A 16,927-nucleotide genomic window follows, 5' to 3' on the forward strand; every position below is an offset into this window, starting at 1 on the left:
TATGCTGACAGTCAGGCTGTATCATTATTATGTTATTTAATAGGATCTGCATTTCAGAAATTATTTTCTGGGACTGTTAATTAATGGGAAAGATTTATCTTTCTGAATATGCAACCAAAATGTAGAATGTGAACTTGAAATGTTTTTAAATGCCTCTGTGTTCCTACAATGTCTTTGATGTTTTATTCCTGGGGATTTTAGACTAACCTTTTGTTTTTCTCCCAGAGAGATTCAATGTGTATTTGATGCCATCTCCTAACTTAGATGTACATGGCGAATGTGCCTTGCAGATTACATATGAGTATATCTGTCTTTGGGACGTCCAGAATCCCAGAGTCAAACTCATCTCTTGGCCGCTAAGCGCCCTGCGGCGGTATGGACGTGATACTACATGGTTCACTTTTGAGGCAGGGAGGTGAGTTTAATGACTTTTAATGACTATTTTTCTGTTTTTTTTTTTTTTTTGTGTGTGTGTGTATGTGTTCATTTTTACCAGGCTCGCATCATATGAGACAGTAGGTTTACATATGAGACCCAACTGAAGTCACTTGAGGAAATTCATAGAGTTGCAATTACATAATATGAGGGGTCTTGTAAAATATTTATATATTCAACATGGCTTTTCTCCCCTGTGGAAGATTCTAATGTTTCACATGCGTGATACAAATTTTCATTACACAGTTTGTTTCCATACCACAAACTGAAGTTGATCCAGGTAAAAACGTTAACAAGGTACCATTTCCTGGGTCAAGCTGAACAGAGGCCAGCTTCTTGATTTTGAGAAACTTTCATATTATTGTTTCACTTATGTTTCCTCATCTGAGCTAACCGTGGTAGATTATTAATATGAGGGGCCATGGAGTTTTTACCAGCTGCAATTTATTGAGTTCCATCTATTTGGCTTACAGTGTAAGGATTCCCATGAATACTGGAAGAGATTCATGCTCAAACTTGCTCTTTGTGATACCTACTAAGCACTTTCTGGGTTTTCTCTTTTTCCTCTTAGGGTTAATCTGGGAGAGATAAAATAGTGCCAATAATATATGGGTTGGTTGCTACCTACAAAAAGACTCCTCTAGTCAGAATCCTATTTTCCTTGTCCTTAACTTTTCCCTCAGAATTTAGGATTCATTTGGAAACACTGCAGATTTGTTTTTGTTTTTGTTTTTTGTTTGTTTTGTTTTGTTTTTGTTTTGTTTTGTTTTGTTTTGTTTTGTGACATGGAGTCTTGCTCTGTCGCCCAGGCTGGAGTGCAGTGGTGCGATCTTGGCTCACGCAAGCTCCGCCTCCCGGGTTCACGCCATTCTCCTGCCTCAGCCTCCTGAGTAGCCGGGACTACAGGTGCCCGCCACCACGCCCGGCTAATTTTTTGTATTTTTACTAGAGACGGGGTTTTTCACTGTGTTAGCCAGGATGGTCTCGATCTCCTGACCTTGCGCCTTGGCCTCCCAAAGTGCTGGGATTACAGGCATGAGCCACCACTCCCAGCCAGATAAATTTTCTATTTTAGAATTTTAAATGCCTAAATTTTAAGAAGTATAAGTTCTTCTGTATATGGCCTGACATTACACTGAAATTGAAAACCATCAACTTGTGATGTTAAATAACAATTGCTTGTAAAAGCAGACAGTTATTCCTGACAGGAATATGACTCTTGATATAAGGAAAGTAAACACAGAAGTTCTAAACACCCCAATCCATGTGAATGGGTAACAGTAGTGGTCCCCTCTAACTAATCTGTTCATTCCATTTTAATGAACAAAGCCTGAGGCATGAGAATGGTGTGAACCCGGGAGACGGAGCTTGTAGTGAGCCGAGATCGCGCCACTGCACTCCAGGCTGGGTGACAGAGTGAGACTCCATCTCAAAAAAAAAAAAAAAAAAAAAAAAAAAAAAAAAAAAAATTACATTTTAAATAATCAAAGCCCAATTATTTAAAATTTACATTTTAGAAATATGATCAATTTGATGTTCTTACAACTGTCTGGAAAGTTTTTTACTTTATACTTTTCATACAGCTCTTTTCTGGTCTATTTTATTTTTAAGTACCTAGAAACAAGTTGGTGAATCTTTCAAAGACTATAAAAGTTATCACAAAAAGTAAACCTTTAATGTTTAGAACAATGTTTTTGTTTTGTGAGAATTACTTATTTATTCTTCTTATAAGAAAATCCCAGTCCAGGCTGGTGGCTTATGCCTGTAATCCAAGCACTTCGGGAGGCCAACACAGGAGGATTGCTTGAGCCCAGGAGTTTCAGACCAGGCTGGGCAACATAGGGAGACCCCATGTCTCCAAAATTGTTCTGTTATAAAAACAATCGCACATGTATGTTCATCACAGCACTATTCACAATAACAAAGACATGGAATCAACCCAAATGCTCATCAATGATAGGCTGGATAAAGAAAATGTAGTACATATATACCATAGAACACTATGCAGCCATAAAATGAATGAATCATGTCCTTTGCCAGGACAAGGATGGAGCTGGAGGCCTAATTCCTTAGCAAACCAATATAGGAACAGAAAACCAAATACTGCATGTTTTCACTTATAAGTGGGAGTTAAATCATGAGAACACATGGATACATAGAAGGGAACAACACATACTGGGGCCTATCTGAGGGTGGAGGATGGGGAAGGGAGAGGATCAGGAAAAATAAGTAATGGATACTGAGTTTAATACCTGCATGATGAAATAATCTGTACGATAAGTCACCATGACACAAATTTACCTATGTAACAAACCTGTACATTCTGCACATGTACCATGAACTTAAAACAAAAGTTAAAAAAAGGAAAATAAGAATACTTATTCATTACTGGATATATTGTAGAAAAAAATAAAAGCTAATTAAATGAAAAAAAAAATTAGCCAGGCATATAGTGCCACACACCTGTGGTCTCAGCTGCTCCAGACACTGAGGTGGGAGGATCACTTGAGCCTCGGAGGTCGAGGCTGCAGTGAGCTATGATCGTGCCACTACAGTCCAGCCTTGGGCGACAGAGTGAGACCTTGTCTCAAAAAAAGAAAAAAACAACAACAAAAGAAAATCCCTATAGAAAATTAATAATTTTTTTGGTAAGGTTGGTGTATTTTTTCCTTTAGGTCTCAGAAATTATGTATGCATTAACTATAACCAGTGAAATCTAAGTATTGAAAATGTTTTATAATATAAATAGACTTTTCTATGACTATATATCTCAAAACACCTCCATTCATATTTCATATTGATGTGTAAGAGAATTCTGCATCGATCAAGACTCTTTGGATCTGTTTTGGACAGTACTTATTCAATTATTAATATTTTAAAATCATTTTTTATTTGCTATTTCTAATAGTAGTAGAAAAAGTGTATAGCTTTTTATGGCAGTGTTTGAATACCAAAACCTTAGTAAATTTTATTAGTATCTCATGTCTATTTTAAACTTAAAAACATATTATCTTATTAATTTTCCAGGTTTAGGATGAACACTATACATATCCTGCAAACATTTAGTTTATTCATATTGAAATCCAATAGAACTGCTAAGGACTTAGGTGATTACTTAAAAGATGTTGATATTTCTCCTAAGTGCAGTAGGAAACCATAGAGACTTGGAGGCTGGTATGTTTGAGTCTCTGTGTGTGTATGAGATGTGTGTATATGGGTTGTGTGAGTATGTGATGTAATTGTGTTAATAGTTTATAAAGGGCCGGACGCGGTGGCTCACACCTGTAATCCTAGCACTTTGGGAGGCTGAGGCAGGCGGATCATGAGGTCAGGAGATCGAGACCATCCTGGCTCGAAAACCCGTCTCTACTAAAAATATAAAAAGTTAGCTGGGCGTGGTGGCGGGCGCCTGTAGTCCCAGCTACTCGGGAGGCTGAGGCAGGAGAAAGGCGTGAACCCGGGAGGCGGAGCTTGCAGTGAGCCAAGATTGCACCACTGCACTCCAGCCTGGGCGACAGAGCAAGACTCCACCTCAAAAAAAAAAAAAAAAAAAAAGTATATAAAGGTCACTTTGACCACATTGTGTGGACAGTAGGATAGAGGAGATAGGTATGGATGTGGGGGATATTGAACCGGCTCAAGTGAAACAATGGTGGATGAAAAGATATATTGGTGACATAAATTCCAGAACTATTTCAATGGTGTTTACCAACATGCTGACTTGGAAGATACAAGTGTTTTATTCCATGACTTTGATGACCCCTTTATAGTCCATCCATTTGCTTATTTAATCCAAGAACTCCATTGGTTAGATGATTATAATATTCACAACCCAGGCCACTCAATGTTATATCTCCAATATTGTGGGGACATAGAATATTTATTGATTTTGAATAGCATTATTCTTATGCATTGGCCATGTTTTGCAGGCCTGGTGCAAACTTGAGATTGAATGGTCAGAAAGGAAAGTGTGGGAGTTGTATGCTTAGGATCTTACTTCTCAAACAGCATGGTATAGTATACGAAGTACTGATTCAGAATTTAGAGAAACCCTGGGTAATCTCTACTTTTGCTAGCTGCTAACCTTGGACAAAGTTCTTAACTTTCCTTGTAAATTTATTGGAGTAATAACTTTCTTGCAGATTTGTTGTAGGTAAAGGCAGAAATGCATGTAGATGACCTGGAAGGATGCTGAGCTTCTCCTAAATAGTATCTTTGGTATTCTATTATGATTACTTTTGGAGCAGAACATGGCTTGCAGGCTAGTGTTAAATGCGAGGTAAAATTACTATTTTATATTTTGCCTGAAACTCAAATAAAGATAAATTTTTATAGTTACCATCAAGATGCTCAGGATAATAAGATCATTCGTGTCCCACCAAGCATGAAAGTTTCATGTCTGCCTTGCTTTATTAGTGAAGATAATTTTTTCCTTGGCTATTTTTGGATGTGTTGAAACAAGGCAGTTTTATATTAACCAATGTAATTTTCCCCATCTCTCACATCAAGAAGTGAGCAGAAGTTGTCTGTCTAAGCATATAGTTTTCACATATCCCACATGCATCTGCAAAAACAACAATATCCTCTAGAACACAGGAAATCTTTCTTGGACAAAGTTCTGCTCATATTCAACCTCTCTTAGAACTAGAACTGAGTGTTACTCCTGCTCAGTGGCCCCGTTTCACTCCACCAAAGCTGACAGTGGGACATGTGTAATAGACTGAACTGGAAGTTGGAGGAAATGAAGTAAAATTACAGTTCTATCACATACTAGCTGTGGGAACATGGATATGTCACTTAACTCACCGAGCTTTATTTCATTGCAACCTGTAAATTGGGAACATATATATTACTTTGTCTCACAAGATTGCTATGAAGATTAAATAAAGGCACATGTAAAGACACCTGGAATAGTGCCCGGATGTGGTAGGCAGCTGTATCAACCCAAACTGGTACAGAAAAGAAACTCACTGACTTCCATAAACTGAAAGTCTGAGGAGTAAAGATGGCTTCAAGCTTGGCTTAGCTCAGTGTCCAAATGATATTCCCAGGTTTTATTTGACAGTTGTGTTTCTTCTAAAATAGTTTCATTCTAGCTCCATATGGTGACTTTCAGGAGCTTTGAGATCTCCCCACACTATCTCAGTAGAAGAGAGATATGTTACTACTCTCTGCTGTCATTATATATACTATGTGTCAAGCCCTGCACTTTACACAAAGCTCACAGGGTACAAACGCAATGAGGGTGGTTCTCTGAAGGCATGAAGAGGGTACTGTTGCCATCAGAGGAGGAGTAGAGGTGAGGTTTTTAAAAACTAACAAAATATGTACAATATAACATTTAATAATTGCTCAAAACAAATTAGGTCAAGAGGCTGTTTGACTGTAATTAACATTTGCACTCTCAATGGTGCTGATTTCCAGGGCAGTGGTTCTTAGCCAGAGGTGATTTTGCTCCCAGGGGACATTTGATAATGTTTGGAGACATTTTTGATTGTGACAACCTAGGCAGGGGATGTTACTGGCATCTAGTGCATAAAGGGGCCAGAGATGCTGCTAAACATCCTACGCTGCACAGAACAGTCCTCGACAACAGAGGATTATCAGGTCTAATCATGTGGTTGAGAAACCCTACTCTAGCAGGTGTATGAGCCATTGAAAATAATCACTGCCATTTATTGAGCCCTTACTATAAGAAAGCCTCTGTGCTAAGAGGCTCATTACCCCATTTAAACTACTCATTATCATAGAAACTAGGGGATACAGTTATTTCCATCTTAAAATGAAACTTGGGCAATGGCAAGAGGTCCAAAGACACAAGGCTGATAAATTCAGGACTCACGCTCAGATCTTTTACTTCCAAACTATAGATTTCTAAGAAGGCTCACCTTCTACTGGAGGTTAGCCTAGTTCTTAGTTAACTTCTGCAGAGGTGAGGAAGAGCAAGCATGCTTACATAACCAAAGCTTACTAAATCCATTTTGGATGATGTTGTGAGCATATTATCCTTTCCCACTGAAGCAGCCTCAATATGAGTAAGGCATCTGTCAATAAGCCACAGACTTGCAAAGATGCTGGTGATGTAAATATTCCTCCTGAGCTGTGCACTGGGGTATAAATGTCCTTAGTTTGAGTTGACTTTTTGGAACTCCCTATATGTTCTCTTAGTTTGGAGTGTAGGCACATACAGCCAGGATTGTTCATCTTTCCGGGGTGGCACTCTGCGGATCACAGGTCATTAGTGTCTTCTGCACATGTTTTTCTCCTTCTCCTCCTGGTATCAGAAAATCTGACCACAGTCTCTAATTCTTGAGGAAATTCAAAATTGGAATATAACATTTTTGATAAGATGAATTGCACAATTAATGACCCTTGGAGACAGAGAATAATTAGTTTATCTTGGGGGCTAAGGGATATATTACTTATTGTGTTTGAAGTTTTCTTAGTCTTTTGTTTCTTTCTTTCCACTTCAAAGCCCTGAAACCTCACTGAGGCACATCAGACTGTCAGGGGCACTAATTTTTTTATGGGAAGATGCAATTGACATGAAGTTCTCAGGGAAGATCCAATTGACATGAAGTTCTAACTGCAGCATCACCCCCCTGGGAACCATTCTTGCAATGTGATTGTGTAGAGAAGGGTGGCAGGTGTCCAGTGCCTTTCTCTGTTAACTGTATAGCTCGCTGCTGAGTTAGCATGCTTCAATGTCAGACTTCGCCTTACCTCCTGACTGATTTAAATTAATACCCTGGGCTTTGCACCTGCAGGAGCTAGAGAAGCTCAGGTGACATTTGGCAGAACGTACTAAATAATTACTGCACATGAGTGCCTTTCTTCACGAGCCAGAGAGAGTCTCTCTTGTGCTTTTGACATGGTTTTAAGAGAAACTTTTAGGTATGCCAAAAATATGTGAAAATCCAAATTGCAAATACAAATACTTTTCCTTAAATGGAGTTCACAAGTGGTTTTTGAAATAGATTTTTATTTATTTGGATATAAAGGCATCTGAACAGCTTTAGAAAATAATTAGTTTCTTGCATATTTCACCCTAAAACCAGCCTAATTGGGGAAATAATTTTTTATTCAAGAAAAAAATTGTTTTCTCCTTTAATTGGTGAGTTTACATGTAAAATGACAATTATTTTGATAGCTTATGAATATTTTCTATTTATCTCTTTGAATATCTGAAATATATGTCTATTTGAATATTTGAAAGCTACATGTTCCCAATTTATCTTCTTAGTAGCTTCTTAGTAATCTCCCACTTCTGAATGTTTTACAGAGCATACACTTATCCTTATTGAAGAATTTAAAGCAGGTAAGCAATCCAGTATACTCAACTCCCCCAACTATGTTGAGTATAACGATTAAAATACAAATGTGCTGGATCTAACACAAGTTTGCTCTGGAGAAGTAAAATCCTCTTCTTTTATAAGAAAAAGGGAACAAACATTGTGTCATTTAAATGGCCACTTGTTATTCATTAGCATTTTCCTCAAAAATAATTTTAATTACAAAGATAATGCACATATTATAAATATTCCAATAGTAGAGGCATGTATGAAATCAGAAGGAAGCATTTTCTACTCCACAGAGTAACCTCTTTAATAATCATCTTAATGGATGTTCCATTATTGCATGTCTACTGTCTACCACACACTGTGCTAAGTGAGAGGTATGAGGACAAGCAAGACAAGGCCACAATTGTAAGAGGCTTAGCTAGAACCTATCCACCTCTGAGCTTCTGTGATTTTATTAAATAGCATGAGCAATTCTTGAAAGAAAGGATGACTTTTTTCTGACCTTTGAGGCAAAATTAGGCACTCAGCAACATCTGTGGCTATCTTTAATGTAGGTGATGGCCCACTGGCATTTGTGATTACTTTATCTGAGATGGTATTTTGGAATTCTAGAAAGGACTAGTAAAAATGAATCATTCCTTCCTTCATGCAATATTCACCTAGTGAACCCTAATGCCTGGTGTGGTTTTAAGCACTGCAGATATAGCAGTGAAAACAACATACAACTTACTCAATAGAGGAGAGAGATATAGACAATGACAAGCATTTTAAAAGGTAAAATAGATGTCAGATTGAAAAATAAAGTTGGGAAGGACAATAGACAGTGCCAAAGAATGGGTGCAGTTTTAAAGACAGTGAGCAGGACTGGCTTTACTGAGTAAGTAATGTTAAGAGGTGAGAGTGTGAGCCATGTAGGAATCTGGGGGAAGAGCATTTCTTCCAGAAGGAAGATGGAAGAAGATGCTGAAGAGGAAGTATTCAAAGAAGAACCAGGAGGTTAGTGTGTCTGAGCAGAATCAATGGATGGGAAGCCACATGACACAGGTGGAGATGCAGCAGGGTCAGGCCATGTGGAGCTTGAAGGTGGTTGTAAGGAATTTGGCATTTAGTCTTAGTCTGATGGGGAGCCATCAGGGGCTGTGTAGAGTTGGAAAACTACAGAGTTTGAGCAAGTCCCCAAGATGGCTCTCACTTCTGACACCAACTGCAAGTTCACGGGTTTCTAAAACTACCCTAAGATTTAGTAAGTCACTCAAATGACTCCCAGAACTCACCAAAAGCTGTTAAACAGAGTTATGGTTTATCACAGTAGGGCATATAGAGTGAAATCAAGTAAGCAAAGAAGCACATGGGAGGGAGTCCAGAGAAGTACCAAGTGTGGAGCTTCTGTTATCTTCTCCCTGTGGAATCTAGGCATGCTGCTTTCTTCCTACCAACATGTGACATTACACATGGAGCATTGTCCACCTAGACGCCTCTGAGCCACCACGCACAAAGATTTTACTGGGCTCCGTTATGTACGTGTGATTGGTGGCCCACGTGGTGGATCTCAGTCTCCAGGCTGACTGACACCACATGACCTGAAGCCCTTATCTTGAGTCATATTGTTCCTATATGTCTAGCTAAGTTTCCAGGCAGGCAAACATTACCTTGCAGGAGATCCTAGCAAAGAGCTATTTTTAGACAAGGTTAAATTATTCTCTATGCTAGAGGTGTTAAGCAAAGAAGTGACATAATCTTTTTTTTTCTTTAAGACTTTCTCAGGCTAAAACCAGTTACAGGGTATTGTAGTACTCATGTGAGGGACAAGAATGGCTGTAGGCATGTGGGTAACAGTGAATATGGTCTTAAGTGTTGGATAATGATAGGTTTTTAAGCTAAAGCCAGAAGGATTTACTGACAGATTGGATGTGGACTAAGAGGGAAAGGGAAGTGCTAGGCACCCTCCAGGAGCAGCTAAGACTGCAGAGAAAGGGTGCAGAGTGGGCACTGGGGCTGAGGATTTTCCAGAGGTCAGTTTTGGAAAGGCTAACTTCAAGGCTCATTCAGCAGTTTACCCCACTTACTAAGCCGCCATTTCATCCTGTCAGGGATTAGTAAAGCTACACATTGTGTTTGAGTTTAGAAGTGTTAAAAGCACTGCTAATTCCAACCCATTTTTTATAACTGCTACTGCAGGAAGAATGTGTGAAAATGCTTTCTTCACACAAGGAGTTAGATCACATCATAAAGCAAAATGGAACAAAGTGATTTCCTTTGACTTTATGCATATCATAAGTGATAAAGAACAGACACAATTAATAAACAACCACTGTCTGTTATACTAGCTTTGTTCTATGACTACAGATAGTAGTTAATTTATTCTTTTGTTTGTTTGTTTTTCCACAAACCTTCAAGTCCAGACAGTAAGTATTAAAATTTACATCTAAAAGTGATAGCGAAGGTCTCTGTGCACATTTGAGGGGACTCTGGCTGTTAGGAAAACTGTGCTAGTGACGATGAAATGGCAGGAGGAGGGCCACAGTGTGGCCCTGCACAGTCTGCACTGGGGTCTTTCTCTTCACCCTGCACTCCAGCTAATAAGCTTTATATCTCATAAGGTGTGCTAATCCTCCAGCACAGACACTGTACTTCACTGGAGCTGGAGAAACAAAACACCCAATTTTTGCATCCTAGGTTTCTTTAGTTAAAGCTGATCCTTTTCTTAGAGGGCGATTCTTATTTCTGAATTCATATTTTCATTCTCAAAGAAGAGGTTTATTTTATTCTGTTTTCAGCCACCCATGAGCCTCCACATCACTCTTTCTCCCAGCCACACACATTCCATTCCCATACATCTTCGTCGTTATTGCTTCCCCACTGCTGTTCTGGGTTGCAAGCCGCCCCCATTTCCTTCAAGGCAAGTTTGTGGTTGTGCCTCTCTCATGAGGTTTTTCCAGAGAGTCATGTTCTCTTTGGCTTTGACATTTTAAAGGGTTAAGATAGCAACAACGACAGATTCTAATTCAATGCTTATTTGATGCCAGATCCTTTGCTAAATACAAAACGCAATCTCTCACCATCCTGTGTGGTTTGGGAGACCTTGTTATTCACATTTGAAATATGAAGTCATGGAGACTTTGAGAAGTCAAGGAACTCGTCCAGGGTTGCGATTGCATCATGGGAGGGAGCTGGGATTGAGACTTCTTATCTTCCAGACGTTGCTCCACATCACCTGGAGCAGGGCTCTAGGAACTAGACCTGTGTTTCCAAAATGTGGCATGAATTTGGGCAGTACAGGTGATGTTAAATAAATGTGAGTCTCACAGTGATAAGGTCATTTTCTTTTCTGTTTAGTTTTTGATCCTTTTGGTTGAATAATGGAGAAACCATTTAGTTGGATGCTGCATGCTTGACATACATCTGTAAAACTTTCTAATATACTTGTGTTACTAAGAAGTGAGCAAACTTCTAGCTCAGATCTTTGACAGCAAGAGGATGTAGCAGAGTTTTATAACAATTTTTTATTTATTTATGTATTTTTTTTTTTGAGATGGAGTCTTGCTGTATTGCCTAGGCTGGAGTGCAGTGGCGTGATCTCGGCTCACTGCAACCTCCACCTCCTGGGTTCAAGCAATTCCTTGCCTCAGCCTCCCAAGTAGCTAGGATTATAGGCACACGCTGCCACGCCTGGCTAATTTTTGTATTTTTAGTAGAGACAGGGTTTCACCATCTTGGCCAGGCAGTCTTGAACTCCTGACCTTGTGATCCACGGGCCTCGGCCTCCCAGAGTGCTGGAATTACAGGTGTGAGCCACCACGCCCAGCCTTTTAATGTAGTTTTTAAGTCTGCTTTCAACTTATAACAGGGGATACTGATTTGATATTGATGTGATGATTCCAACTTACAAAAATTTATTCATTTAAGGAAAATGAAGCAAGTTGATTAAAAACGAATCACATAGTGGCACAAAGATTTGACAACCATCATAAAAGTTGTATATGAATGATGGATGTCGACAACTGTCCCATGCTCAGAAGCCTGAGTGGCAAGTGATACATGATGTAATATCTTACATCAATTCCCATTTCTCACCCGACCAGTCATAGAAAGGGCTAGGAAAACTATTGCAGCAGCAAGTGGGCCAGATTGCCCTTATCTCCAGTGAGCACACACACGGGGCACTAGGAGAATAGACTGCTGCTTTGTCTTAAGCTGAGATCAACCAGGCAGCAATGTCAGTGATTGGAACAGGAAAGACAACAAAGATAGTCAACCGCAGAATGTCCATGTCATCTCAGTCTGTACTGAAGCAACAATTCCCTAAACTCAGACGCTGCCCTGTATAAAAAACCTCTTACCACCTACTCATTACTTGGGTTGTCCCTTGTCCTCATTTTAGTCTATTTCAATGATTTTCAACTGGGGATATTTGTCAATGTCTGGAGACACTTTTGGTTGTCAAACTGTGGGGTACCACTGGCATCTAGTGAGTAGAGGCCAGGGATGCTGCTCAATATCCTACAACGCCCAGGACAGCCCTAATAGCAAAGCATGATTGGACGACGTCAGTGTTGCTGACTTTAGTAGAGCTGAGATCAAGTCCATGTTACAAGCTCCTTCGAAATTCCTCCTGAATTTATTCCTCAAAATGAAGCTCTTAGAGCCTACATGGCTAAGCCTCTTGCTTCTTCATCTCATGTCTGTGCAAGTATGTTTTCTTGTCATAGTGTTGTTGGCCTTGCTATAGCCCCAGGGATGGAGGGAGGGGATTGTACTCCACTTGTTCAACCTGTTTTTTTTTTTTTTTTTTTTTTTGAGGCGGAGTCTTGCTCTCTTGCCCAGACATGAGTGCAGTGGCGTGATCTCGGCTCACTGCAAACTCCGCATTCCTGAGTTCACGCCATTCTCCTTCCTTAGCCTCCCGAGTAGCTGGGACTACAGGTGCCCGCCACCACGCCCAGCTATTTTTTTTTTTTTTTTGTATTTTTAGTAGAGACGGGGTTTCACCATGTTAGCCAGGATGGTCTCAATCTCCTGACCTCGTGATCCACCCTCCTTGACCTCCCAAAGTGCTGGGATTACGGGCGTGAGCCACCGCACCCAGCTTCAAACTGTATTTTCAGTTTGCCTCACTTTCACAGACAAAAGTAAACATTGTGCTTTTTTTTCCCTTTTAATTTTATATCCCTCTCTGTCAGGTGCTTCAGATCTGTTTTTCTCAGGTTTTTGAATACCAGATTTTCATTTTCCCAACGCTGACACCCACCCCTCTTCTCAACTGTACATTTCCTTTTTTAATTACTGCATCAGTATGGCTCATGCAACCATGATATTATTCTCAAACGTTTTGCATATGTAGATCTTGTCTCTCCAAATTAGTTCTCAGCTCCTCAAAGAAAAAGCTTATGTTTACATCCTTCACAACGGCTGTTATGCTTTGTCTCTGGTAGGTGTAACGAGTACCTTATTCTTTCAATTATAACGTAATTGTAAATGTAAAATACAACATTGATTTAATAGCTGCCTTGGCAGGGGTGGAGAAAAAGAAAAGCCTACCTTAAATGTACATGTTGGCTGGGCGTGGTGGCTCATGCCTGTAATCCCAGCACTTTGGGAGGCTGAGGAGGGTGGATCACCCAAGGTAAGTTCGAGACCAGCCTGGCCAAGATGGTGGAACTCTGTCTCGACTAAAAGTATAAAAATTACCCAGGCGTGGTGGCAGGCACCTGTAATCCCAGCTACTTAGGAGGCTGAGGCAGAGAATTTCTTGAACCTAGAAGGCAGAAAGGTTGCAGTGTGCCGAGATGGTGCCACTGCATTCCAGTCTGGGCAACAGAGCAAGACTCTCTCTCTCTCTCTCTATATATATATACACACATACACACACACACATGCACACGCACACACACACACACACGTTGAGGTCAAAATGTGTTCTGCTTTTGGCAATGTCCATATATTCTAAACACACACACACACACACACACACACACACACACACACAGAGAGAAACAGAGAGAGAGAGAGAGAGCCATGTGCAGAGCATACATCTTGGAAGCAAGAAAATATGAAACTAGTTGGCTTACTGATTTCAAATGTTTACTTATTCATTCTGTCTACCATGAGATAATTTATTTTAGTTTTCATAATTTCAGCCCCATTAGTATTTTTCTAATAAGATATGTTAATGTGCAATGTTTTGGGCAAAAGGAGAGAACAGAGTTTCTGAAGTTGGGCACTCAGTGTGTATGAACCATAGTGTCTGGGTCTTGAATCTTCACAGTACCCGGGACCACAGTCCCAGGACATGCACACTTGTGCTCTGTCCACTAGGCTTAGCCCCACAGGCTGCCCCTCTTCCCACCATCTCCCCAACGTGTTGGCTTCACTTACCTGTGTCCCACCTAAAAGCTTTATATGTGCAGTTCTGTCTGTCAAGACTGCTTTTCCTGCCTTCTTTCTCAAACCACTCCCCTCCCCAGGGTAACTCAATGAATTCTCAGTGTCAGTAAAAGTTGCTCAAGGAAGCCTAGGTCAGGTTCCCAGCTATGCCTTTCCTAGCACTGCCTTCTGCTTCACAATTCATTCTACAGTTATTTATTGAGCACCAAATGTAAACCCAGCCATGCTCTAGGCATTAGTGGAAAAGCTGTGAATATATCACAATAAAATCCCTGTCTACAGGGAGTTCACATTCTGGTAGAGTAATAGAAGCTCTCTTTAGTCGAAGATATAATTGTGTACTCTACATATTCTATTTAATACTTGCAGTAAGTCCAGGTGAGAGTTCTTAGCATTACGTTTGTTTACATATGAAAATGCAGATTTAGACAGGTTAGATAGCTGGTGGTAGGTCACAAAGCTGGTGAGATGCCAGGTCAGCCAGGTGAACCCTGGTCAAACTCCTGCATTCTATTATGTTGCCTTGACATGTATTTGGTATGTGGAAGAATGAATGGTTCCCAACATTTTCTGAGCTATTGGTTCCCTCTGGACTTTTGAATAATGGAATAATTCATGATTTGGAGTGACAGGCATTTCATTTAGGCAATTATTGGGAAACTCAAAACTATACCTGCATCTGTATGGCAGCAATATTATTATATTTGAATGCTTATCTTCATAGAGGAAATTAGAAAGACCTAACTTAAACTTATTTTTTAACCTTCTCTGGGTTTCCAATCCACTGGTTTCCGTTAATGTAAGGAGTGTCGGGTCACTTGGGACTACTTTGGATACAGGAAGAGCATCCAGGGTAAAAATCAATGGGTAAAGAGAAAGGAGGAATCAGGAGCATCAGAAGTCAAAGCAGGTGGCTTTGCTACTCTGCTAAAGGGTAAACCCATTAGAACATCTTTGTTCTGTGTTGAATTTTCTCTGGAGACGAGAAGCAGACATGGCTGTATGAGGTTATGTAAGACCATTAGCCTATTTGATGTACCTTTCTTTTCACTTCCTTTTTTTGGTTTGTTTATTTTCTTCTCACTGCCCTGGGGAGTTAGCCCATCATGTGGTTTTGATGGAGGCATGTAGTAACATTTTAAAGTGTTGTAAAGCTGCTTATGAAACAGTTCCAAACACATCAAGTAGGAGGGGTAGATACGATAAAAGGACTTGTGGGTAGAGTATAGCAGAGACCCGATGGAAGAGCATCTGAAGGTCAGTTTGTGGTCATTAGCATCTTCGTGGGTCAGGTTGTCCAATGAAGGACACATGCCTTCAAGCAATAGGAGCAAAAGCCCTAACAATTTACACCAAAGACCTCATTTCTGTTCTATTTAGAGCTCTTAATGCATTTTGTGTCTTTACTGCACAGTGGTGATTTCTTGGCCAGATCTGGTTGATTAAGGCCTTTTGACTCTCACAACTTAGAAAGAAAATGAAACAAGTTGCTGACATATAAAATTCAGGTGTCTTCACATAAAAGTCAAGAAGTCTTGCTTCTCTTAAACTATCAGAAACTATGAGTACCTTGGACGCGTATTTCCCCATTCCCCCACGTAGACACCTGACTAGGGCTGACTTCTGGCTCCTATGCTTAGACGGGACCTGTGCTCTCGGCTAGCTGTGCTCCCTGTACCCTTGGTCATAGTGGGTTTGAGCATTCATGTTCTCTGCCTGAACTCTAATGGAATTTGAGGTTGTGTCTCCTGTTCTTTTCTGTTAGTGGTAAGTGGTGTGTGTGTGTGTGTGTGTGTGTGTTCCAGATCTTCAGGCGGAGGAGAGGGAAGTCTATGTACATTAAAGAAGAATGTTTGGTACTATAGTTGTTTTGGTTTCATTTGTTTTTGATAACAATATTATTTTAGCGATTTAAATGTCATTAAAGGAAGGTTGTAGATTTATTACATTTCTTAAAAGTGGGCATTGGGGGCCGGGTGCGGTGACTCACGCCTGTAATCCCAGCACTTTGGGAGGCAGACGCGGGCAGATCACAAGCTCAGGAGTTGGAGACCAGCCTGGCCAAAATGGTGAAACCCCATCTCTACTAAAAACACAAAAATTAGCTGGGCATGGTGGCACATGCCTGTAATCCCAGCTACTCAGGAGGCTGAGGCAGAAGAATTGCTTGAACCTGGGAAGCGGAGGTTGCAGTGAGCCAAGATTGCACCACTGCATTACAGCCTGGGCGACAGAGCAAGACTCCATCTAAACAAACAAACAAACAAACAAAAAACACGTGGGCATTGGGTAAGAGTGATTTTCCAAGAGTAAAATGAATGGGTTATGATATAGATTAAGCATTCCACCACTAGTATTAAAAATAAGATAGAATAGAAAATAATAGCATGTTATAGATTGATGATAGATTGATAGGTATACTGGCTAAAAATCTAAACTTTATTTCCTATGGTGCGTTGCAGTTAACAAAGACTTTGAAAGCAACTAGATTGTCCAAGCTGGAGAAACATAGCTGCAAGGTTTGGTATTAATCTGTCACACTACAAGTGTTTCTGAGTAACAGGTACTTTCATTACTTCTGGAACCAAGGTTGGCATTTAAGGAAGTAAATAAATATACAGTGACCTCTGCCCCAGGGGAAACCAGTGGCCACTTTTTCCTCTGAAAGAACTGATTAGGATTACTTCCTTCTCTTAACAAATTAATATTTCCGTGTTTGATGGAAAAAAGATGTATGAAAAACAAAACCTTACAGAATTGGATGCCAAGCAATAGAGTCAAGTTTGTATGATGGCTTAAATAAGGAC

At 40.1% G+C, this 16,927-nt stretch overlaps 1 protein-coding gene across 5 annotated transcripts in view; it reads left to right on the forward strand.

Annotated features, from left to right (window-relative positions):
- DOK5 (docking protein 5) overlaps positions 1–16,927 on the forward strand; it is a 173,000-nt gene that overhangs the window by 112,977 nt on the left and 43,096 nt on the right. For all 5 annotated transcript variants that reach the window (XM_005569386.5, XM_074003249.1, XM_015429986.4 and 2 more), the window contains exon 5: positions 226–415. In XM_005569386.5, coding sequence (XP_005569443.3) covers positions 226–415 — 190 coding nt within the window. The remainder of the gene's footprint in view (positions 1–225; positions 416–16,927) is intronic.

The sequence above is a fragment of the Macaca fascicularis genome, chromosome 10 (genome assembly GCF_037993035.2).
Source record: "Macaca fascicularis isolate 582-1 chromosome 10, T2T-MFA8v1.1".
NCBI classification, from domain to species: Eukaryota; Metazoa; Chordata; class Mammalia; order Primates; family Cercopithecidae; genus Macaca; species Macaca fascicularis.